General features: G+C 40.2%; 1 protein-coding gene across 4 annotated transcripts in view; it reads right to left on the minus strand.

Moving 5' to 3' along the window:
- Nucleotides 1-25,776, minus strand: part of wdfy3 (WD repeat and FYVE domain containing 3) — a 306,723-nt gene that overhangs the window by 229,418 nt on the left and 51,529 nt on the right. For all 4 annotated transcript variants that reach the window (XM_060907259.1, XM_060907258.1, XM_060907257.1 and 1 more), the window contains exons 2-3: nt 15,165-15,375; nt 3,960-4,083 (exon numbers count right to left, since the gene is read on the minus strand). In XM_060907259.1, coding sequence (XP_060763242.1) covers nt 3,960-4,083; nt 15,165-15,344 — 304 coding nt within the window. In that variant the 5' untranslated portion in view covers nt 15,345-15,375. The remainder of the gene's footprint in view (nt 1-3,959; nt 4,084-15,164; nt 15,376-25,776) is intronic.

Raw genomic sequence — 25,776 nt, forward strand, 5'->3', positions numbered from 1 at the left:
TTCCAGGTTGACAAAAATGAACGATCCTCTCTGGCTAAGATGTCTGCCAGTTTTCTGGAAGTCCTCTCATACTCCCGCGCCAGTCAAAGGGATCTCATCCCAAAGTGTGTAGAAACATATCTGTGAAGATTCTCAGTCATCCAGGTACATAGTAGTCTGTGGTTGGTAGAAGAGAGCAAGTGGACTGGGTGTCTAAGACATCTTTTATCAGCCACCTACAATGCAGCCATCAGAATTCTGATTCGGATTCTATGATCCATGAGAGGATAAATACTTTATACTCCCTATTAGTCAGACAGAACTGAGGAAGCCTTTCGGATGAGAGGCGAAACGTTTTCAAGAATCTTCAAGCAAGTCCAGTTGCTCTCTCGTCTCCATTTTCCAAGTCTGAATGCAGTTAATACACGACTCCGAGTCCTCAGTGCTCAAATCCAAGTCGAGTCACAAGTCCTTAAAATTAGGGCACGAGTCCTGGACTCGAGTACTACAAGCCTGGTCATGGTGCATGTACGTTGCTCGTATGGTCACGAACGGCATCAAAAATCAGGTCGGTGCATTACCATATTCTCTCAAGTATGGAGTTTCGCTCTGTGCAGGGAGCTCGGTTATAAAGTCGTCGGAAGACCAAACCAAATAATTTGTGTACTTGTTCATTTTCTCAGTTGAGTACTCAAACACACGTCGCCAAGTTAGGACTGAAATTCGGAATGGTATATGTGAGCACGGATTCCTTTTTGTTTTTGCGTCACTTCCAGCAGCAAAAAGGCAGCGTATCAGTCCTAATGGCATCCGTTTAATTAACATTTTAAATTCATTGTCGTTGCAAATGTCATTTTAATCATAAAAAATATGTAGCGTAGCTTGGTGTAGAGCCCTGCACTCCCGCGGGAGTCCCGTGGGACCCGACGCAAAGCAGTGCGGCGCGGGACAAATTTTGAAAGCTCATTGCGGGCCTGGGCGGGAGGGGGAGTGCACAATGCGGGAGCGGGTGGGAGAGGTGATAAGCTGCAGTCCCGCTAACTAAAACCGTGTTTAAAATAAAATTTATAAATTATTAATTTATGTCTATCATATATACAGTGGGGCAAAAAAGTATTTAGTCAGCCACCAATTGTGCAAGTTCTCCCACTTAAAAAGATGAGAGAGGCCTGTAATTTTCATCATAGGTATACCTCAACTATGAGAGACAGAATGGGGGGAAAGAATCCAGGAAATCACATTGTAGGATTTTTAATGAATTAATTGGTAAATTCCTCAGTAAAATAAGTATTTGGTCACCTACAAACAAGCAAGATTTCTGGCTCTCACAGACCTGTAACAACTTCTTTAAGAGGCTCCTCTGTCCTCCACTCGTTACCTGTATTAATGGCACCTGTTTGAACTCGTTATCAGTATAAAAGACACCTGTCCACAACCTCAAACAGTCACACTCCAAACTCCACTATGGCCAAGACCAAAGAGCCGTCAAAGGACACCAGAAACAAAATTGTAGACCTGCACCAGGCTGGGAAGACTGAATCGGCAATAGGTAAGCAGCTTGGTGTGAAGAAATCAACTGTGGGAGCAATTATTAGAAAATGGAAGACATACAAGACCACTGATAATCTCCCTCGATCTGGGGCTCCACGCAAGATCTCACCCCGTGGGGTCAAAATGATCACAAGAACGGTGAGCAAAAATCCCAGAACCACACGGGGGGACCTAGTGAATGACCTGCAGAGAGCTGGGACCAAAGTAACAAAGGCTACCATCAGTAACACACTACGCCACCAGGGACTCAAATCCTGCAGTGCCAGACGTGTCCCCCTGCTTAAGCCAGTACATGTCCAGGCCCGTCTGAAGTTTGCTAGAGAGCATTTGGATGATCCAGAAGAGGATTGGGAGAATGTCATATGGTCAGATGAAACCAAAATAGAACTTTTTGGTAAAAACTCAACTTGTCGTGTTTGGAGGAGAAAGAATGCTGAGTTGCATCCAAAGAACACCATACCTACTGTGAAGCATGGGGGTGGAAACATCATGCTTTGGGGCTGTTTTTCTGCAAAGGGACCAGGACGACTGATCCGTGTAAAGGAAAGAATGAATGGGGCCATGTATCGTGAGATTTTGAGTGAAAACCTCCTTCCATCAGCAAGGGCATTGAAGATGAAACGTGGCTGGGTCTTTCAGCATGACAATGATCCCAAACACACCACCCGGGCAACAAAGGAGTGGCTTTGTAAGAAGCATTTCAAGGTCCTGGAGTGGCCTAGCCAGTCTCCAGATCTCAACCCCATAGAAAATCTTTGGAGGGAGTTGAAAGTCCGTGTTGCCCAGCGACAGCCCCAAAACATCACTGCTCTAGAGGAGATCTGCATGGAGGAATGGGCCAAAATACCAGCAACAGTGTGTGAAAACCTTGTGAAGACTTACAGAAAACGTTTGACCTCTGTCATTGCCAACAAAGGGTATATAACAAAGTATTGAGATGAACTTTTGTTATTGACCAAATACTTATTTTCCACCATAATTTGCAAATAAATTCTTTAAAAATCAGACAACGTGATTTTCTGGATTTTTTTTTCTCATTTTGTCTCTCATAGTTGAGGTATACCTATGATGAAAATTACAGGCCTCTCTCATCTTTTTAAGTGGGAGAACTTGCACAATTGGTGACTGACTAAATACTTTTTTGCCCCACTGTAATTTGTGCTGGATATTTTATTTGGCGTTAATAAAAACATTTTAAGATGCCTAAATTTGCGGATGTGGTCTAATCTCGCGTACGTTTCCGATTCCTTTCCGCTCTTCCGTGTTTGAGATCTCCGATCATGGCAGAAGAGCAGAGCTCCTCTAGTGAAGCTCACAGTGCTTCAGAAGTAAGTGCTGCTTTAAAAAGAGGTACATTTACATGTACATTAAGCTCAGCATGTTTAATTCCCCAAGCCAATGACAAGAACTTTCGTGAGAAATAACGCAAACGTCTGCATCATGTGGGATTTGCGGGCGGGAGAGGGATAAAATATGGCAGGCGCGGGCGGGAGCGGGACTGAAAATCATCATTCTTTGCAGGAGCGGGACTGCACAATGCGGGAGCGGGACTGAAAATTCTGTCGCGCGCAGACCTCTAGCTTGGTGCTGTCCTCTGGTGATCGTATCACTTCAGACAGTTGCTAACACCAGGTCTAAACTGGGATGACTGGTGATTATTATGTCCTGTAACATTCAGCCACGCTGCTACAGCAGCACCAAAAAAAAAAAAAACTGCTTTTAATTATGCTGTACACGAACAGATTTTAAGGTCCATTCGTGCAAACATCCAACTAACTCCGATGACTCTGTGGACTTCCTTCCTTCAACAAGTCTACTTCTTGCACAAGTCCAGATGTTGAGCATCCTCTGAGGAACTGGGTAACATATGCTCTGAGGTGATGTGAGCAGAACTTTGAAGTTTCATCCGGCACCAAAACAAGCCATGAGCAATAATTCATTCAAAGGCTTCAGAGATGAAACGACGCAACCACTCATGTACGAGTCTCCTAAGTTCTTTTGAAGGTTCCGAGTTGGAAACAGAGACAAAACGGCATGAAGAACAAAAAAAAAAAAAATTTCTAACTGGTACAACTCATGATATCAGCTGGCTAGTTTAAAACAGGATCAGGTGATAACACTATGGTAAAAAACTTCATTAAACTGAGCGCGCTGATCACATTTTGATGATCTCCAAGTGCCTACTACACTATTTCACCAAATCCACACTCCCAGTAATGGACATCAGCACTAGCATTAAAGGCGCATAATAACAATATAGTGTGCTGACTGTTCATAGGAAACGCCGTGTGGCTAAAAGATCAACTCTTCAGATTAAAGACATCTCTGAACATCAAAAAGAATAGTTTTAATAACACTCAAGAACAAAGTAGGCGTACGGGATGTGATGTATGCGTGCGTGTACGCGGGGGTGGGGGGTGTCGGCACACCTGTAGATTTATTCGACGCTCTCCGTCTGATCTCGGTCACCATCAGTCTGGACACCTGAGTGGTGAACTGCAGGAGGTCGGAGAACTTTTCATGCATGGAGCTTGGAGGAGCGTTCCCGAACACCTGTCGCAAAAAAAATAAATAAATAAATTACAAAGACATAAATGTGAACACAACCATAGACATCCTAATACATAGACGGAGAGTTGGCTGTTCTGACGCGAGAAATACGGTCGCCATCTTGGAGTGGTGAGAAAGCGCGAGATATCAAGGTACCGTCTATTAGTCCAGGGGGATTCAGTTTGCCCCTTTATCCATTAAAGAAATTAAATTTGGAGTGTTTTTAAATAATAACAAAATTGAATATGGTATTAATAATTTACTACTTTTAGGTAAACACTTTATTCACAAATGTCGTTTTTTAAAAACTAAACTTTATGTTACACACTGGAAGAATGACCTCAAGCTTTTTGCCAAATCTCTAAAGTTAGTTGAAAATAAGGATGTTGGTTATTTTATATCTTTTTTGGATGACTTTGATTTACTCGATTAACATATGTAAAGATAGTTAAGTAACCCCTTTCTTGTTCATATTTTTTACTTTAGGCAAGGCAAGTTTATTTATATAGCACATTTCATACACAATGGCAGTTCAATGTGCTTTACAGAAGCAAAAACAGAAACAGTAAACAATAGAGAAATAAAATTACATAAAATAATTTTATTTTTAATCTAAAACAATTAAAAGAATTAAAAGAATTAAAAGAAAATAATAAGAATTAAACAATAGTAGAAATAAAATAATAAAATGCCAAAAAGAAAAAAAAGGAGAAAAAGAAAAAGAAACCAGTGGAATAAAATAGAATAAAATTCAAGTAAATTTAAAACATACAGAGAAAGTAAAGATTATAAAAAATGTAAAAAATATTAATTATTTAACAGAAAGCATCTGAAAACAGCTTGGTCTTTAACCTAGATTTGAAGCTGCCAACAGCAGGAGCATTTTTAATGTCCTCTGGCAGTTGGTTCCATAGCTGTACTGCATAGTAGCTAAAAGCTGCTTCACCACACTTTGTTTTAACAACTGGTTTTAATAGTAAATTTTTCTGTTGCGATCTGGTAGATCTGATTGGGTTAGGCCGCTGCAACATATCAGAGAGGTAATTGGGCCCTGTACCATTTAGAGATTTGTACACCAGCAGCAATACTTTAAAGTCAATTCTGTAGCTTACTGGAAGCCAGTGAAGGGACCTTAGAATTGGGGTAATGTGCTCTGTTCTTTTTGTTCGTGTGAGAACCCTAGCTGCTGCATTTTGAACCAGCTGAAGTCGTTTGATGGTCTTTTTTGGCAGGCCTGTGAAAAGGCCATTGCAGTAATCAACCCTACTAGAGATGAAGGCATGTATTAGTTTTTCCAGATCATTTTTTTCATATTTTTTACTTTATTGCTATGTGTGTGTTTTACTATTTTTATGTTTTTGGATCTGTATATATATTGGGCTCTATTTGTTTGTATTTTGAATGTTTTGGGAAATAATTTTTAAAAAAAAAGTACCGTCTATGCATCTTGTCTCGTCTTCTTCAGCACGACTGAAGACGACGAGACAAGATGCCAGGCTGGTGCTCAGCGTACTCCTGCTCAAACGAGCGAACCGCTTCAAACAGAAGCAGGGGGATTACTTTTCACAAGTAAGATTTAACATTACCGTACTATTTGTTGTTTTTTTTTTTAAATAGTATATTACCAGAGCTGAGAAGGAGCTAAGAGACTTAAATCGTCATCAGGTAGCACTAGTCTAATACATAAGAGTATGACAATAATAGACATGAATGAAATTAAATATGATAAAGTCGAAATAAATGATGAAGAAATTATGATGATTGTGAACGCCAACGGGTATAAATGTACAGTCTAATTTTTCTCGGTTTCAAAAAAAAAAAAAGTTTGTTGGTTAAAGTAACCTGTAAATAACAGTAGAGGAAATGCTACAAGATTACACTTCGCCATCTCTTATAAATTCACTGACTAGATTAATTTCCCCTTTGATATGTTCTTAATCTATTTAAAGAAAACATACACACATTTGAATCATTATAATGGATTTAGATTGTTAAAACCGCATTTTATTTGCAACAGATTGGTGGTTGTGGCCGATAGAAAAACGTTAAGCTGTTCATATCTAATGTATTTAGTATTACACCGAGTGCAGCGGATCACCACTCCAAGATGGCGGCCCCGCGTCTCGTCAGCGCTTTTAGAATTTACATTGGATGCTCCGTCTATGTATCAGGATGTCTATGAACACAACACTATTAGTGCACCATTTCACAAAAACTACCTTCTGTTCAATATCACGGAGGATAAAATCAAACACTAAAATCACTTCCTGTGAGTCTGGCGCTAATCATTATTATGAAAAGAATGAAGGTTAATGCGTGCTTTTTACAAGACAGCCAGCTAAGCATACTGTATCTCGCCCTTCAAAATGCTGCTCGTTCACAACACACTCAAAGCAGAGCGCTATCTGCCCTCTTCCTCATACATTAGCTCACAGACGCACACAAAATTAACGTGTGTTGCTGTGACGGACAGGGACAGAGCAACACTGAGATCACTTTTAAAGGAATACGCCACCCCAAGTGAAATTGAGTCAGTCCCTGCAGTCCCTAGAGTTGGATGAGTGAGCCAAACAAACGTTTTGTAGCCGACCCAGCCATTGTCCTGATCTGGAAACGTCCCGGTTAGCTTAGCTTAGCGTAGTCGCTGTAATCCGGCGTGTCCAGATAGCATTGTCGTTGCAAAAGTGAATCAAATAACTCAAGATTTTTTATAATTATTTCTCATGACCTGTACATTCACATCGAATACACATATCAATGCAAATTAACACGAAGGGATTTACTAGACCAATTTATATCTGGAACTATTTTCGGCCACAGCACAGGCAAAGCACCGCTGCAGGCGCAAAGACACCACGCAGCACCACAACTTCCGTCAATAAGCGGTGCTTTGCCTGTGCTGTGGCCGAAAATAGTTCCAGATATATCACGCCTCTGCTTATGGCCAGATGAGCTAATAAAGGTTGTGATTAACTTGGATAACGACGGCTTACAATTTTCACGACTGTAACAAACTCATTTTTAAAAAATGCTTCCCAGTCTCCAGGAGGTCCCCAGACCCTATTTTGAGATCCATGACCATCGATAATGTTAAGAAAATCGAAAACAAATCAGGGTTCGTCTCCACTAATGCCATGCAAATTTAAGTAATCGCCAGTTTTAATCCGACATGATCTCAAACGCGCACTCTGCACATTTCAAGCAGTTAAAACCAGTTTCTGCTTTCGCCATCATTGTGCCTGCTCCATTCCGCTTCGAGTACTCTTCAAATCCTCCTGACCACACTCCTCATGAAATTATGATCAGTGATAATGAACATTAGCAGCGTTTCTGTATAATCAGAGCTTGGAGAGGAATAACGGCACACTTGACCACGCCGAGACTCTTGATTTCATGATGACTAACCTTCCTGGATAAAGGACGAGACATCAAGTAAATAGAAAATGTACAGAAAAAAAAAAAGGTGAGTCAGCTCTAAATCTAAAGCTCCAGATGATTTTCCATCAAGCTCTGATAAACGAACAGCATTTTTGTGAACAGACAAATCAGCTGGGTCTCATTGCGCAAACTTATTGAATCATGACCCGCAGTCGAGTCATAGCACTGACACACCGTTTAACAAAATAACCCTTTCGTAGATTAATCTCTGTCTGGTCCAGAAGTATTTGGACAGCGCAACAATTTTTGTGATCTTGCCTCCGTGCACCACCACAATGGATTCGATATGAAACAATCAAGATGTGATGAAAGTGTAGACTTGTAGCTTTAATTCAAGGGGTTAAACAAAAATACTGGATTAATTATTTATGAATTACAGCCAAAAGTATTTGGACAATTGACTGAAAGGCAGTTTCACGGCCAGTTTCTTCATTATTTCACGACAACTTGGAGATAAAGTCTGGAGTTGATTCCAAGTGTTGAATTTGCATTTGACAGCTGTTCATGAGAACTCTCAGTCAGTGTGTTTACATGCACATAGAGAGAACCGAATTTCTGTCGTTGCTCGACTGAAATCGAAGTTCAAAATGCCATGTATACACCTTAATTCGGCTGAAATTGAACCGAACTTGATTTCTCGGAATCGAGCTACACGACCTAGATTATGCGATTTCTGCCGAGCTACTTAGTGCATGTAAACCCTATTGAGCTACGTAGTCGAGCTACTTACTTCAGCACTGCCCCTTCCGGAAGTGACGAGTGACGAGACCACAAGGGAAACACAACAGCCTCGGTCGGCATGACAACGAATCATGACAACGGCATGAATCTTTTCTTTTTGTGGCATTGTTTGCACTGTTAAAATTTAGCTCACTTACTGTATCACCAAATACATCTGTACAGCTGTTGCATAGCTGTGAATTGTGTACATAAACAAGTCATTGTATTTGTGTGTGGGGTATATATATTTTATATATATATATATATATATATATATATATATATATATATATATATATATGTGTATGTATGTATGTCCAACATCTGAAGAATGTCAAAAACAATTGAACTTTTTGTGTGTTTATTAAGACATAAGTTAAATTGTAAGCAAAAAAAAATAAAAAAAATTTTTGTAAGCAAAAAATGGACTTTAGAAAAATATTATTGTGCAAAATAAGTTGTCTTACAAAACACTGGTCTGCGCTGGACAGTTTGTAGCCATACAGTCTGTTAGAGCAAGCCTAACAGCTTGAACACGGAACTGCCAGTGTTGCCAGATTGGGGGGTTTTAAGTGCATTTTAGTGGATTTGAACAGGTTTGGGCTGGAATACGTCAGCAGTATCTGGCAACACTATAGCTCCTCTTCATGACGACAACCGGAAGTGTACCAACACGATGGGGCGTGTAGCGCCACGTGTGGCTCGGGTGCACAATGCACCTTGCACAATAGCCCGATTTCACTTGTGCATGTAGGATTGGATTTCTCTGGCACCCCTGCTGGGACCCTTTGCTCGATTACCGACAGTAGCTCGATTTGGACGTGCATGTAAACGTACTATGTGATCCAAAGAGGTGTTGAGCAACTGAAGGAGGCCATCATTAGGCTGAAAAAACAAGACAACAGAAACTTTACGAGCGGCCAATTCAACAATTTAGCAGAGGTGGAGAGTAACGAAGTACATTTACTTAAGTACACTGTTTGAGTATCTGTACTTTACTTGAGTATTTTTTTGGAAACTTATGACTTTAGCTTCACTACATTTGAAGGACAAATATCGTACTTTTCACTCCACTACATTACTATCAAGGTCCTCGTTACTATGAAGCGGCTTTGAAAGTGGATGTTGTTTTCTTTTCTAAAACATGATGTTTTCTTCCCCCCAGGTGACCCTGAGACAGCCGATCAGTAATCACTAGGGTCAAGTCACATCCATAGACTGGATAAAATCGAGTTCAGTAATTTCTCAGCAGCGTTATTTAACACAATCAGTTGATGGCAGAATGGAAGGCGGCGGTTCTTCTGGAGAATGCACGCACCCGTGGCCATACCTAGAACCCATGTTTCGTTTTAAATGTTTGCCGAAAACGAACCACATCACGACCTACAAAAACTCGCCGTCCAACCTGCGGAAGCATATTGAGGTCTGTAAACGTTTTATTCCAAGAGAAAGCTTGCAGTGAAGTTGTCTGTGCTTTTAGAGCGAGCGATAACGTTGCAATAACTATGCAGTCTGGTTAGTCAAATGACTTCCTGTGGATGTGCCCGTTAAGTTGCCATCGCCTTGTCCACAGCTAACGTTAACACATAGCTAGTTAACTTGGACACTTAGTTAGCATGTAAACACGGAGTTACGCCAACATGAATAACGTTAATTTATCTAAAGTCCTTTCAGAAATATGTTTTAGCACAATCTTGCCAAATAAAATTTCTACATTTTCTTTTCTAGTCGCGTTAGCTACTCAATATGATTTCAAGTTTGAAAAGAGGTGGCGCTTCACTGACTAGCTAGCTAGCTAGCTTAACGTTAAACCACCATGATGGCACAGCATGTGTTAATTTTGTGAATTCACATTTCTGTCTTTGGTAACAGCATTCGGTTTTGTAAGCGTTGTGGCAATAATACAATGATGCACTGACAGAAAATGTACTTTTAATACTTAAGTATTTTTAAAAGCAAGCACTTCAGTACTTTAACTTAAGTAAAAATTTGACTGAACAACTTTCACTTGTAACCAGCAGGATCTGTACTTTGACTTAAGTAATGAAGTTGGGTACTTTGTCCACCTCCACAATTTAGTACAGTCTTAAAAAGGAGTGCACTGGCAACCTCAGCAATACCAAAAGGCCTGGGAGACCATTGAAAACAACCAACATGGATGATTGTAGAATTCTTTCCTTGGTGAAAACTTAATTTCAGATCCATTGCGGTGGTGTACAGAGGCAAAAATCACGAACACTGTCTCACTGTCCAAATACTTATAGACCCAACTGTATTTTAAAAACATATGCAGGGTCTTCAGATGGTTTTTATTATTTAGAATTGCACGCCATATGAATTCTGACTTTTCAAAATCATTCATCACTTTCAAAAAGTAAATGGATTGCCCATGTGTAGAAATACAGTAAAAGTATTATACCTGAAATTATTCCAATACATTTATAAATTATAAAGTTTACACTCAGTAAAATTGTTTTATTGAGTAACAAATTTGTTGACCAAAACTGTTATAAATAACTAATTTCGGAGGTTTTCAGAAGCTAAAATATATCTTCAACTAAAAATGGAAGAAAGGGTGAAAACAAATATATAATTTATTCTTCAAGGACATTACATAAAATCTCAATACTCATAATATAAGAATAATATTTAGAATTATCGCGTTAAGAGCCCGGCACCGTGACATCACGGCAAATAACACGGCAAACTGAACAGTGATAGTAATATAAAATATCAAATATTAAAATAAATTAATTAAAATAGAATTCACAGTAATTATTCTTAAAAGTGAATTACATAAAATATTAAAATAAAAACCGCAATAATAAGATGCAACGGCATTGTTTTGTGTGTGGGTTGGGAAGAGTTTAAATCATTTTAACCCACTGCAAGAATATCATATTAAAGCAAATTAGTATAAGAGGCAAAGTTCCATGTAAAAATAGTCTTATACAACCTGTCTCTTTCTATATAGGGCAGGAGATCTAGTCTTACATAACACATGAACATTTAGAAATGCTTGTTGGCGTTATGGTCAGTTATAAAGCACCACTGTGAAATTTGAGGACAAAATCTCAACCAGCTTCCCTCCTTTAATCTTTAATAACTAACTATACTCCCAAGTCAGCACAACTATACTAGGAGTTCAAATAATAAACAAAAAAAACAAAACAAACAAAAAAAATGATAAGATACAAACTACTGATAAAGGAAATAAATAAAAATAACAACACACACTATATATATATATATATATATATATATATATATATATATATATATATATATATATATATATATGAGTGATTCCACGCTTATGGGTACTGAAATGGGGACATGAACTTATTTTTAAAAATTCACCTAAAACCATTTCTTTTTTTACCATCAGGTCACAAAACATGCAATCTTTAATGAATGATATGTTAAAAGATAACTTTAATTTTCTGAGATGAAAATAAAAACATATTTATATGCCAAAGTCAAGCCTATGAGTTCCAAAATGATGTCTGTTACATTACTTCTGTTACGATTGTCCATCTCGCGTCTGTTACAAATTAATTACAATCTAGCTATATACCATGTTAATCTTATTGAAAGAATGTGTATGTTTATTCTACTACACATGTTTATTAATTATATTTGCTAAAACATCACCTTCCTATGTTTCAAAAAGTAATTCAACATTGTTAAAATTGAGAATATATATGTCCACAACACTTCTGTTACGTTCTGACTTTGGCATATAAATATGTTTTTATTACATCTCAGAAAATTAAAGTTATCTTTTAATATATCATTCATTAAAGATTACATGTTTTGTGACCTGATGGTAAAAAAAAAGAAATGGTTTTAGGTGAATTTTTAAAAATAAGTTCATGTCCCCATTTCAGCACCCATAAGCGTGGAATCACTCATATATCTCCAGCACGCAAATGACCCCACCCCCAAATCACCGACCCTCGTCCATCCAGACCTCCTAGTTCTTAATTAAACAGGCGGCGAAAGATTAGTGATAAAAACGACCCCCAAACCAGTCCATACATCTCGATGCCAAAATACAGTTTTGGTAATATGCAAAACTGTTACTTATTTTTTTGTGTGTGTAAAATTATTTTTATTTATTTATATATAAATAAAAACACAGATTTTATTTATATGTATTGTGTGTATAAAATTTATATATATTACATACAATTTTATTTTATAGACACACACATAATAAATATAAAATATTGTGTGTGTGTAAAACCTCATCTCATCTCATTATCTGTAGCCGCTTTATCCTGTTCTACAGGGTTGCAGGCAAGCTGGAGCCTATCCCAGCTGACTACGGGTGAAAGGCGGGGTACACCCTGGACAAGTCGCCAGGTCATCACAGGGCTGACGCATAGACACAGACAACCATTCACACTCACATTCACACCTACGGTCAATTTAGAGTCACCAGTTAACCTAACCTGCATGTCTTTGGACTGTGGGGGAAACCGGCGCACCCGGAGGAAACCCACGTGGTGGACACGGGGAGAACATGCAAACTCCACACAGAAAGGCCCTCGCTGTAGGGTATTAGGCAGAAAAAGAAATTTACCAGTCAAAAATAATATTTTATATAATCCTGATAAGCGCCGCAGGTGCGAAGACGAGCGCCGCAGGCGCGAAGTCCCTCTAGGGGGGTCTGGGGGCATGCCCCCCCAGAAAATTTTTGAAATTTAGACTTCATTTCCTGCATTCTAGGACATTTTCAGGGTGAAATGGCGTGTAATTTTTGATCAGAAATATTGCATATTTTTACTTTGTATTTTTTTCAGTTTCACTCCTGAATGTATCAGATGTATGTATGGTGTCTGATTTGGTAACAAAAGTGAAAAGAAAATAAACAACAATGAATTGTATATAATCTTTTGATCTAGTTACAGTATTTAATAAATAAAAAAAAACCAACAGTATTCTATTTTACCATACCCCAATGAAACCCCCTTGTTAATCTATGTATCACACATACCTTTTCTGTCTTTTTGTGGAAAAACGAATCAGTTTTTGTCACATTCAATTTGGGGCGTTTGTTGGGATTCATCTTGATCCAGAAGAGTGAGTCAGCAAAAAAAAATGCGGTTCTCCCGCCAAGAAAGAGGAAACTACAACGCAGGGTGTTTGGCAATTTTCGACCAATCAGAATTCGCGATTTATTCAGTCCGCATGTTACAAGATTCAGTGCGGGCCAAAATGGCGGAAACGATGAAATATTCTGATTTTTCATTTCAAGTTTTCAGTATTTTTCGTATTAAACTGTGTTTCTTACGATTTGTAAATGATGGCGGAACCACACACGGACTGGCCATCGGGAGTAGCGGGAGTTTTCCCAGTGGGCCGGTGGTTCAGTGTGGGCCAGCGGAGAAAAAAAAAAAAAAAAAACAGTTGCGCGCTGGCCTTTAATATGATAAGCAATGTTAACAGTTTCTTTAACAAACTGTTAACATTGCTTATCATATTAAAGGCCAGCGCGCAACTGTAATAAGCAATGTTAACAGTTTGTTAAAGAAACTGTTAACATTGCTTATCATATTAAAGGCCAGCGCGCAACTGTTTGTTTTTTTTTTTTTCTCCGCCGGCCCACGCTGAACCACCAGCCCACCGGGAAAACTCCCGCTACTCCCGATGGCCAGTCCGTGTGTGGGCGGAACATAACTGGATTTATCGGATGACATGTGGGAGTATTCATGTGCGAAAATTTTCGGCATTATCGTCCGTTTCAGTATCCGTCTGTGTGTATACTTGCCCGTTGAAATCGGCAATCACCCGTCAAATTTACGGGTGGACGGGTCTCTGCCTAATACCTTACCTCGCCGGCCACGGGGCTCGAACCCGGACCTTCTTGCTGTGAGGCGACAGCGCTAACCACTACACCACCGTGCCACCCTGTGTGTAAAATATTATGTTTAAAAAAAAATTTTTTTTAAATAAAAAAAATAAAAAAATAACCCCACGTCATTTCTGTTTTTGGTTGAGCGTACGCCATGCACATTCTGGCTGCCGCTTCTCACCAGAGCTTTTTATTTTATTTCATCTTTCGTGTAGTTTGATGTTTGAGTGTTTTTGTCCGCCGGTTGTGGCATAGCTCTGGACCCAGTTTTGGGCATCGGTTCCCTCCAGGCCTTGGTTCACCGTGGGTGATGCCTGTGCTCCTCGCTATGGACTGCAGTGAGCTCGTTGCTCATTTTAACATCGTGGTTGTCCAGCGCTCTTTGTAGCGGTGCTTTAGTGCTTGGCGTGACGTTCTGAGCGATGTTGCTCGGTGGCGTCGCGGCGGCTATGCAGGCGGTTTGGGACGTGGCGGTGTGTCTGTGCTCGCTTTGTGGATCCATGGCGTGGTGTTCCGAGTGATGTTGCCCGGCAGTGTGGGACTTGTTTTCGTGCACCTTTTGGTGGGACTGTGGCGGCTACACCATTAGAATGACATCCTGACCTCTATTTGGTGGACTCCCCCCCCCCAAAAAAAATTGTAAAGCGACCTTGGGTTTTGAGAAAGGCACTATATAAATTGAACTTGTATATTAAGTAACAGTTTTGCAAACAGCAACAACAATTTAAAAAAAAAAAACTAAAAAGCACCAGTCATTTCCATCACCCTTTATCCCAGAATCTCTTTTTCTACTTTTAAAAATCAAGCATAAAAATCTTCACACAATATAAACATGTTGTAAAATCTTCTGCTAGTTGCATTTACATTTATTACAGACAAACTCCAGATGCGCATAAAATATTCATGCAACGTTCGAGCAATCATTGTTAAATCTTTCCCTCCCCAATTTTTATTTCACACCTTTAAAACTACTCGGAAACCCAGTACTGTGGGACATTTTTCTTTCCTGCTGTATTCAGGTGCCATTTTATTGTCATCACTGCAACGGTTCACACTTTTTCCTCACCCTGTTGAAGACGGGCAGCATCATGTAGAGTTTCTCCTCCTGCTCTTTCTGGGTCATGTGACGCGGCGGGTGGCACAGCTCGGAGAAGAGGCGGCGCAGGTGCATGAGGCCCAGCGCGTTGTCCTGAGGGCTGCACTCGTCCTGCCGCGGCCGCCCCATGATCCTCTTCACCATGTTCATCTTCAACGGCTTCTTCAGGCCAAAGCTGGCCCTGAGGGGGAGGAAAAACAAACAAACAAACAAAAACAAGAACCAAATAATCAGTCATTTGCTCAACAAAAAGAATAGAACTGTCAACAGATTAAAATAACATGAGTAGAAATGACAGAAATCATCATCATCATGTATTTATAGCTATGTTTAATTCAGCACATTTTGCACTACACTACATACCCGTGTCCAACCTGGCTGACGTCCCATTTAAATTACTTAACTGATTAAATATGATTGGCGGCTTTAATTTCAAAAAGGTCCACAGCAGTCATGGAAAACGCAACAACATACGGAATATTATGGAAGAAAATCCTAACAGGCAGAGATAAACAACAAATATTCTAGTGTACATCAGTGGACAAGGCGAATAATTTATTCGGTTTTTCTTAGATGTATGTAAATGTGTGATGTTATACAGTTGTGGTCAGCACAGGGTTTTTTCTAGAAAAATTTAGTATGAGGGCGCTCACCATGGCGAGGGAGCGAAGCGGGGGGGGAGATGGTGCCGGTTGTCCCCCCCCCCGCCGTGCAAAGCCTTTGAAAAATGCTCCAATGGGACATTCTGAGTATCTGAGAGGGAAATTGGAACAAATTGTCTGTCAACATTGAAAAAGAAAGAAGTAATCTTCTTCTGCCCCGGACAGTCTTTGGCTTTCTTCCGCTTCGTGCCGCGGGATGACATCTTTAAATGCCCAGGTGTCAACAAAAACAACTCGCGAACTACTTCTGTCAAAAGCTCCCGCGCCGGTGGGTGAAAGGTCATTCAGTCTCGAGAAATCTCACTCTACAAGTCAGCTGACCTTGTATGTAACCCATGTCAAATCTCGCGAGAGCAGCCGCGACAAGTAAACAACTAAACAACATGGCGCCTCAGTCTGGAAAACGCCAATTCGGATTGTTTTTGCACCGTCTGGCAGTGTATCTACTATGATTGGAATATTTTTGGAGCAATTATAACGTATTTGATGATCAGACACATTGTCACGTAGTGTTGCTGGGATGTTTTCACGGAGTCGGTAAGGGGGCGCACGCCGAGAGTAAGAGGGCGCAGCGCCCCTGTTCCCCCGTTTAGACGAAAGCCTGCAGCAGTTTAAATATACAGACATGAACGTCACAGCAATATTGGGCTTTCAGTGATTTCTTTGATCTGTTCTTTTTCTTGTGACAGAATGATTGTACAAACATGCATCTTTAAAAAATAAATAGATAAAAAATAAGAAGGAATCCAGGGGTCACGTTTTAATTTGATTTTAAGAAAACGCCAAATCAGCACAGGGTCAAAATGATGCCTACACAGCTCATCTCATATTTGGTTAAATATTTTTATTAAATATTAGGCTTTTGATAGCCATCAAAAGGCTTCTGTCAGAATTCTGATTGGATATTGAACCACTCTTCTTGGTAGAAAATTAGTCGAGTTCAGTTAAATGTGTGCGTTTCCTGTTACAGACCTGACTTAAGCACAGCCCACATATTTTCGATAGGATTGAGGTCAGGACTTGTTTTAAGCATAACGTTTGCCTGCTTTATCCATTCCACAACCAGCTATGATGTGTATTCGGGGTCATTGTCCTGATAGTTTGAGGTTATGCTGAAGAATTCTGAAGTAGTCACCCTCCTTCATTATTTCATCCACTTTGTGCATTCCACCAGACCATGATGCTACCACCACCATGCTTTACGCTGCTCCTCTGTACCTCTGGTCACTGATGCCAAACAACTCATTCTTTGTCTCATCTGACCATAAAACTTTCCTCCAGAGGGCTTTCTTTCTTTCTTTCTCTCTCCATGTGGTCTTCTATAAACTTTAGCTGAGCTTGAACGTGTTGATTCTGGAAGAGTGGCTTATTTCTTGGACAGACGCCTCTCAGTCCATGGCAATGTAAAGACACTTGACAGTAGACAGTAGTCTGGGATCTTTGAGTTCATTGCAAGCTTGTGCCTTGGTGGTTGCTGACCATCCAAACCAAGCTCCTCTCAGCTAAGGGTCATCATCTACAGTAAATTTGGGTCTTCTTTCAGCAAGGTGGCTACACCTCCCAACAACTGGTTGAAATGATGTTCTTGAAATCTGCAGTTGTTTAGAAATGGCTCCATGAGACCTTACTGTTGTGTAAATTTATGATTCTCTTCCTCAGATCTGCACTGAGCTCCTTGGACTTTCCCCATTGTACTGTGTATTGGTCAATGCAGTGAGTGCTATCAAACAAACCCCTTTTAACATTGGTTCAGAGAAGCTACTAGCTGTCGACGATCATGATCACTAATAGGTTTATAATTAATTAAAACCTGCAGACCAAATCCTTTTTTTTTTTATAATTTTTTTAAATAAATATTGCCATGACATTCATGTTCGGCAATCTACTGTGTATTTTACAAAAGCAACATCTGGTAGCAGGTCCAACATTTACTGAATTATTCTTTTTATTTTATCTACCAAGAATATTCATAATACGTTGAAAACTGAACTTGGACCTTGTTTAGGTTTAAATCATAGTTAATCAAGTTGAGTGCTTTTTGATTTAAATTTCAAATTAACTAAGGAAAACAAATACTCCTTATTCCATACTTCTTAATTCTGGAAAGAAATACATACATTAAAAAAAAAAGTTTTACGCTTGAATTTAATTGAGATATTGAGAGAAACTCATGAGGAAACTGCAGTGGCACATCAAATCTAACGAGCTACAATAATATCTCCCAGTCTTTCAGTTAAAATCGCCAGTCAGTCAACAGGAAAGCGTGACATGGTGCAAACATGGTATGGTTCTGAATCGAAATCCTGCTTTGCAGTGCTCATGTGAAAACCTGCGAGCAACTATAATGTGTGCTGCTATAGGGTGTACACAGAGCATACAAATACAAACAAGAAGTTACGGCTCAATTAAACAAATGTGACGTGACGGCCAGTCTGAGTTAAAAAAAAAATTAAAACAAACAAACAAAAAACATCGTCTATTTCAAACAATATGTGCAAAATGTAACCAGAAAAAAAAAAAAAAAGTATTGGTTTTGTCTGTTCTCTCAGAGCAAATCTAAAAGCCTAAACAAGTCACATTAGGTGGCTCATTTGTGGTCCGAGAGCTCGGTTGTGGCATAGCTCTGGACCCAGTTTTGGGCATCGGTTCCCTCCAGGCCTTGGTTCACCGTGGGTGATGCCTGTGCTCCTCGCTATGGACTGCAGTGAGCTCGTTGCTCATTTTAACATCGTGGTTGTCCAGCGCTCTTTGCAGCGGTGCTTTAGCGCTTGGCATGACGTTCTGAGCGATGTTGCTCGGTGGCGTCGCGGCGGCTATGCAGGCGGTTTGGGATGTGGTGGTGTGTCTGTGCTCGCTTTGTGGATCCATGGCGTGGTGTTCCGAGTGATGTTGCCCGGCAGTGTGGGACTTGTTTTCGTGCGCCTTTTGGTGGGACTGTGGCTGCTACACCATTAGAATGACATCCTGACCTATTTGGTGGACTCCCCCCCCAAAAAAAAAAAAAAATTGTAAAGCGACCTTGGGTTTTGAGAAAGGCACTATATAAATTGAACTTGTATATTAAGTAACAGTTTTGCAAGCAGCAACAACAATTTAAAAAAAAAATAACAATTAAAAAAAAAAAACTAAAAAGCGCCAGTCATTTCCATCACCCTTTATCCCAGAATCTCTTTTTCTACTTTTAAAAATCAAGCATAAAAATCTTCACACAATATAAACATGTTGTAAAATCTTCTGCTAGTTGCATTTACATTTATTACAGACAAACTCCAGATGCGCATAAAATATTCATGCAACGTTCGAGCAATCATTGTTAAATCTTTCCCTCCCCAATTTTTATTTCACACCTTTAAAACTACTCGGAAACCCAGTACTGTGGGACATTTTTCTTTCCTGCTCTATTCAGGTGCCATTTTATTCTCATCACTGCAACAAGTTACGGCTCAATTAAACAAATGTGACGTGACGGCCAGTCTGAGTTTAAAAAAAAATTTAAAAAAAAAAACATCGTCTATTTCAAACAATATGTGCAAAATGTAACCAGAAAAAAAAAAAAAAAAAAAGTATTGGTTTTGTCTGTTCTCTCGGAGCAAATCTAAAAGCCTAAACAAGTCACATTAGGTGGCTCATTTGTGGTCCGAGAGCTCTAATGAAGGATTTAGATTGGCCTTCCTGACACTTAAAGAAGCTGACAGTCTGGAATGTTTTTTCCTCAGAGAGAGAGAGAGAGAGAGAGAGAGAGAGAGAGAGAGAGAGCAGAAAACAGAACTTTACAACAAAGGCCCTAGTGTATATTGGTCTAAGAGAAAGCTATCCCCCCCCACATGCACAAAACAAAGGTACAGTGTGTGTGAGCACCACATAACACACAGCTCCTCCATTTTATATCAACCAAAACCGGTTTCCTATTGGCTCACAAGACCAAAGCTTGTGAATTCACAGGTCAAACTCACCGTGATAACGCTGGTGCAAAGTAAAAGAAGCCTCTAAAATAATCAAACGTATTTCACACACCATATCCTTTCCCTTTCGGTGAACTGGCTTTTCCACTGGGAGAATTTTATTTCACCACGTAATCAAAACGTGCTACGTCATGAGCATCCGCCATGATGGTAGCTATACAAAGCAACTGGGATGGCAGCTGCTGAAAGCACGCCTAAACAATGCTGAATTTCCTCCGTATTATCATGATTTGAACGGTCGAGTGAAGATTTGATACAAAAAGAAAACAGATACGTGTGGTTTCGATCCATATTAAAACTTTTTCTCTCCGTGCTTCCACGGAAGGCGGTCGCATTTTCTGCTCTCCCTCTCCCTCCTTTGTTTCCCTGCTTGTGCTTCTGTGTCTTGTCTCGTCTGCTGTACTTTTTGAAGAGACTCTTCCTGCATTACTTTCTAAACTAAAAAAAAAAAGCATGGAATTGATAAACTGGTCTCCTAACAAAATTGACAGTTTTCTCGATGAGAAGTTTGGGTTCGGGGGAACCCGTCTGTCCTGCCGGAACGTTTGCGGCAGGTTACACGATGGACGCGTGGGAGTGGTGCCAAGTCGTGTGCCTGGCGATTCTTTCTGTGGAGGACATTGAAGATATCTACCTATTCGGAACCATGATTACAGGACTTTTGCTGATTGGATTAGGCATTGCCCTGGTACATCGAGGAAATCAGACAACAGTGACAGCTGTTCAAAGCCCCACAAAGCTGCCCGATATGATTGGAGTGGTGGGCAAAGCTGTTGGCACTCACACTGTGGACATTCAGAACTTTAACCACAAAATGGTTATCATCTCGGAGCAGCTTTCAGCTTTGCAAGGAATACGTTTTTTGGAGATCAATTTGAATAGAATGGACAGATATGGACCAGCGGTGTGGACGTGCAAAGACTGCGTCTGGAAAGACCAAACAATTCATATCTTATCGACATCCGGTGCCCTGAGACAGCACCGGCCTTGGTTCAGGCTGTTGCTGAGGCAACATTCCCCCCTGAAGGTCACTGCCGGGAGACACTCTCGCATTCCTTCTCTAACTCTCCGCGGTCGCCATTTTTACCCCGAGTGTGACAAGCAGGTGCGTGACCAGCGCCTTCATGGCTGCTTGCTTGCGCTGGATTACCTCCTCCCCTCCCCCCCTTACCCCGATTCCCCCCCTCAAGTCCCGTGTTTAAAGTGTACTTGTGTTGTTGTGTGCTTATGTGCAAAGGTTTTTAAATGTTCCCGCACTGTACTCCTGACAGGAGCATGGGGGGGGGGGGGGGGGGGGGTTGTTCTTTTCTTTCCCTTATCTCTCCTCATGTTGTGTTTCCTTTTTATCTTTATCCCTGTCTTCCTGTCCTGTCTACCCTATGTCAATTGTATATGTACGGACAGGTTGATGGCTAATTTCGCTGGTACATGTGACTAGTGACAAAGGGCATCATCATCATAATCATTTAAAAAAGTCAGACTTTTCTGAAGATAAGACGCTTCTACTGACCATCAAGTACCCAGATATCGCATTCTATCTGATTTGGCTGCCAAAAAATCAAGTCCGACCTTGGACGAAACGTAGCCCATTTTCTGAATGGGTGCCCAGTCTGGATTGTTTCTATCATATAATTTTGCTGGCACTCCTAGACACGAAATGGTAATATACATGTTAAAATTATAACAACGACCGAGTGAACTATGACAACAGAACGCTAATTTTATGACAAAATTCTATCAACACAAAATAAAATCTTCCATGATATTAGCGAGAAAGCTTTTGAATCTCACCTGAGATAAAATGATCACTGCAAAACACGAGCTGTTTTGGTTTTAGCCTCTGTTAGATCAGCCCTACCTACCAATATTGTTCGGCCATGCTCGTCTCCTCTCCGTACAGAGAGTTTCCTCGCCCTCGTTCCGAATCACGGACGGAATTCTAAAAAAATCGGAACGTGCCACGGTCACGAGTACTGTTGTGACCACAACCATATACAGCACAAAGATCTGGCATAGCTACAAGAACGCTTAAAGCAGTGGAAAAACAAAAGGAGTTGCGCACGCGTGACTATGTTTTGTATGGAATGTTGCTTGACCCCGCAGTTGAATATACACCAACATGGCCGACATCCGGGTTTCGATTTTGCTTTGACATCACCTGCAAGTCGAGGATAACGAGTCCAAAAACATAAATGCTCTACAAAAGTCAGTTTTCATCTCATCAGTTAGAAATAAAAGTTTCTTATTTTCTATATTCATTTGCAGAATGGCATTTTTAGTTGTCGGCTTCATTTAAAACTAGAGGTGTAACTATGCCTCATGACGCAGTATTTCCCGATGCAACAAATAGTGGAAATGTGCAATTTTATTCTCATTTATGCTTCTCATGCAATTGCACTGTTTGAACATCAGACATCCCAATTTGCAAGATCCATAGAGTTAAAATATAACAAGCACATGCTAGACTCAATAACTCTGGATCACAAGGACCAACACAAGACCATGTTGTTGCAAAGAGGTTGCAGCAGACGGTCAGTTCAGCCGACTTTAGAGCTCTATTTCTGGTTAAAATGATGCCTCAGCTTATCATGTTTCAATCGTTCTTGGTCCCCAGGTCAAAATCTTTGTTTTTTTCCATCAAATTGTTTGGAGAATTTACACATTTATTTAAGATATGCTGCACCAGTTTTTGTTTACAATATTAAACCTCTGTAGCTATTTTTGACTTTAGTTTCATGCAGACAGAAATGCAACATTTTGCATTACTGTGATTCAGAAATTAAAAACATGAGTCTTTTCAGTCAAATTTTCTTGCTTAAAAAGTTTGTTCAAAACATTCCGAGAATCGAACTGAATTGAATACTGAAGCCAGTATCGTGAACTGAATCGCGATACTGAGTCAGGAGGAGGAAATAATGTACCTGAGGCTGCTGACAATCCTGTAATAATAATAATAATAATAATAATAATAATAATAATTTACATTACTGCACAGTCTGAGGTGCTGGGTTTGGATTGGTAAGCGTTTTCAACAGAATGAAAACTGTGTTCACAGCATCAGCGATCAGGTTGGCAGATCCACAAACTCAGCGCTGCTGGATCACGATAAAGCTGTGATCTGACTGGCTAACGTTAGCATGTGAGGTAAAGGTCAAAAGAAAGTTGACTCATTCATGTAGTGCAGAATTCTATTGTGCATATTGATGTGATTTTATTCGCATGACAATAACAGCAGCAAATAATTAAAATCATCTGGTTTTGGCTCCATCCCAAACCACTATCTAGATGACTAAGCAGTATGTCAGTATGTAGTTTACTATGTAGGCTGAAAGTTTACATTCAGTATCTAACGATCAACATCTTTATTCACTACCATCGCTACTGGCATCAGTACATCCGCTTTTTTATATATATATATATATATATATATATATATATATATATATATATATATATATATATATATATATATATATATAAAATCGCGATACGCAGAGCCACGATCCGTATCGCGATACAAGAAGGCAGAATCACGGTACACCCTTTCAAACTTCTCCTCAGCCCAAAAACAGAGGCACTTCCAAACTTCAATTTATGAATACCTTACTTTTTATTTAAATTACATTTTAAACTTACTTAAATTACTTTTATTTTTTTATATCTATTAGTAAGTCATTTTTTCGCCGACCTGCGACAATCTTCTGCGAGTCATGCAACGTCCACACTCGCCACTGGCAGAGCATTCATTTCTTTTAAGCGGTCGCCATTCTGGTTGCGACGTGGGGAGCGAATCTGTAAACAAGCAGCTCATTGGCTGGCTAGGTGTGCCACAAGCCAATCACAATCACTTGACCGGAAAGGCATGCAGTGTTGCCAGATTGGGCAGGTTTAGGTGCTTTTTGGCTGGTTTTGAACATATTTTGGGGTGGAAAACGTTAGCAATACCTGGCAACACTGAAGGCATGTCTGCTTGGGCGGAAGCCTTCTGCGGTAGTTACATTTTGACACGCGAGCAATGTTTCACCATAAAAATTCCGTAATTTCCGCGGGCGTCGTGGCTCGGGTGGATGGGGCGCCGTGCCATGGATCCGGGGACCTGGGTTCAATTCCGACCCGAGGTCATTTCCCGATCCCTCCCCATCTCTCTCCCGCTCATTTCCTGTCTCTGCACTGTCCTATCCAATGAAGGTGAAAAAAAAGCCCAAAAAAATCTTTAAAAATTCCGTAATTTCCACCTGTTTTCCGCGATCACAGAAAATCATTGGCCCTATGAGAGTGAGACAGTGAGAGAGCCACCCCCCCAAAAAAAAATCTTAACAGATTTACACGATTTGGAAAAATGACTTTCTCAGAACCGAAAAAACAGAGCTTCCGGCTCAACAGTATTATTTTGAGAAATAAAACAATCTTTGGATATACATTTGTTCATTTTTGCATACATATTACTCATTCTCTGCAGTGGTCTGAATTATTTGTTATTAAATAGTTAATGTAAGTAAGTAAGTAAATGTTAATAAGTCAAATTTACTACTTAAAAAAAAACATTTTAAAAAAATCGTGGGCGTATCAAATCGTGGGTCAAAAATCGCGATACGAATCGAATCGTGAGTTGGGTGTATCGTTACAGGCCTAATATATATATTATATATATACACACACACACACACGTCACTTGTCTGAGTATTACTTGTATTAACATTTCCAAATTTTCTGCTTGCTGTTTTTTGGCACAATCATTTCATCCAGGTAAAGAGACGATGATGTTCTGTATTCTGTGCACGTCCATGGTGTTCGAGTATGATCCCTCTAATGATGTTTAATCCAAGTCACGCTTTATCCTGACAAACCACAGTACACAATGTGGTGTTTATTGAATTTTATACCATAATGTTGTTGAATTGTTGATTAATTTTTTGTAAAAGCAGCTCAGGTTTGCTTACACCCGATACTAAAACTTGTAGCGTCCTATCAACCATTGCAAAGACAAGTACAGAATGCCCAAAAAGGCCTCCTTATCCGGGCATAAATCCTGTTTCGTTTATCTTCTTGTATCCTGATCCCTAGATCTTCAACCAGCCACATATTTAAAAAATAAATAAATAAAAAAAATTAAAATCGTACGCCTCCATACTGTTCCAGGTTTTCATCCGTTTATCCGTGTAGAATGATGTCTGCAGCACCAGGTAGTTTGAAATGTCAAGGAACTCAACAGATGGATAATTTTTCAACTCATAAGAAAAATCCTTCTTTATGAGTGTGTACGTCTCTATCCCATCGCAAAGAGCAACTTTCTGAAGATGTATTCATTGTGTATTGGCCTCTAAACTGCGAAAACAGCCGGAGATGTTTTTCACTCGCTCTTTGCATGCCAGTGGCCAAATCGGTTTGCCTGACCACCACTTCATTCACTGGAAGCAAACTCGCAAGTAAAAGTCACGTGACTAACACAACCTATTACGCTACGTTCACACTGCAAGGCTTAATGCTCAATTCCGATTTTTTTGTGAAATCCGATTTTTTTGTGAGGTCGTTCACATTAACAAATATATGCGACTTGTATGTGATCCTCAGTATGAACGAAAAGCGACCTAAAAGTGTTCCGCATGCGCACTGCAGGATACGACGACGTCACACGCAGTGAGCATGGCCAGTGTTTACGGAAGTAAAACCGCCCGGTTGCGGTATGACTCATCCAATCTAGCTTGAATAGCTGCATCCCCCCAAATGGAAATCAGCTCCCTAACCTCTGCGTCCTTCCATTGAGAAGATTCAGAACCTTCACAGCCCGAAGCGTCCCTCGCATTGATGTCATGCGCAGGGGCGCAGATACGTTTTTTGAACTGGGGGGGGGGACAAAAAACTGGGGGGGGGGGGACAAAGCTGCCAGCAAACCAACCCCAACATGCCTGTCAAACTTGTTGTTAGTAACCATAGCAACCAAGCTCGAGCTCGCAACCT

Source organism: Neoarius graeffei, chromosome 24, assembly GCF_027579695.1.
Source record: "Neoarius graeffei isolate fNeoGra1 chromosome 24, fNeoGra1.pri, whole genome shotgun sequence".
Classification (NCBI taxonomy): domain Eukaryota; kingdom Metazoa; phylum Chordata; class Actinopteri; order Siluriformes; family Ariidae; genus Neoarius; species Neoarius graeffei.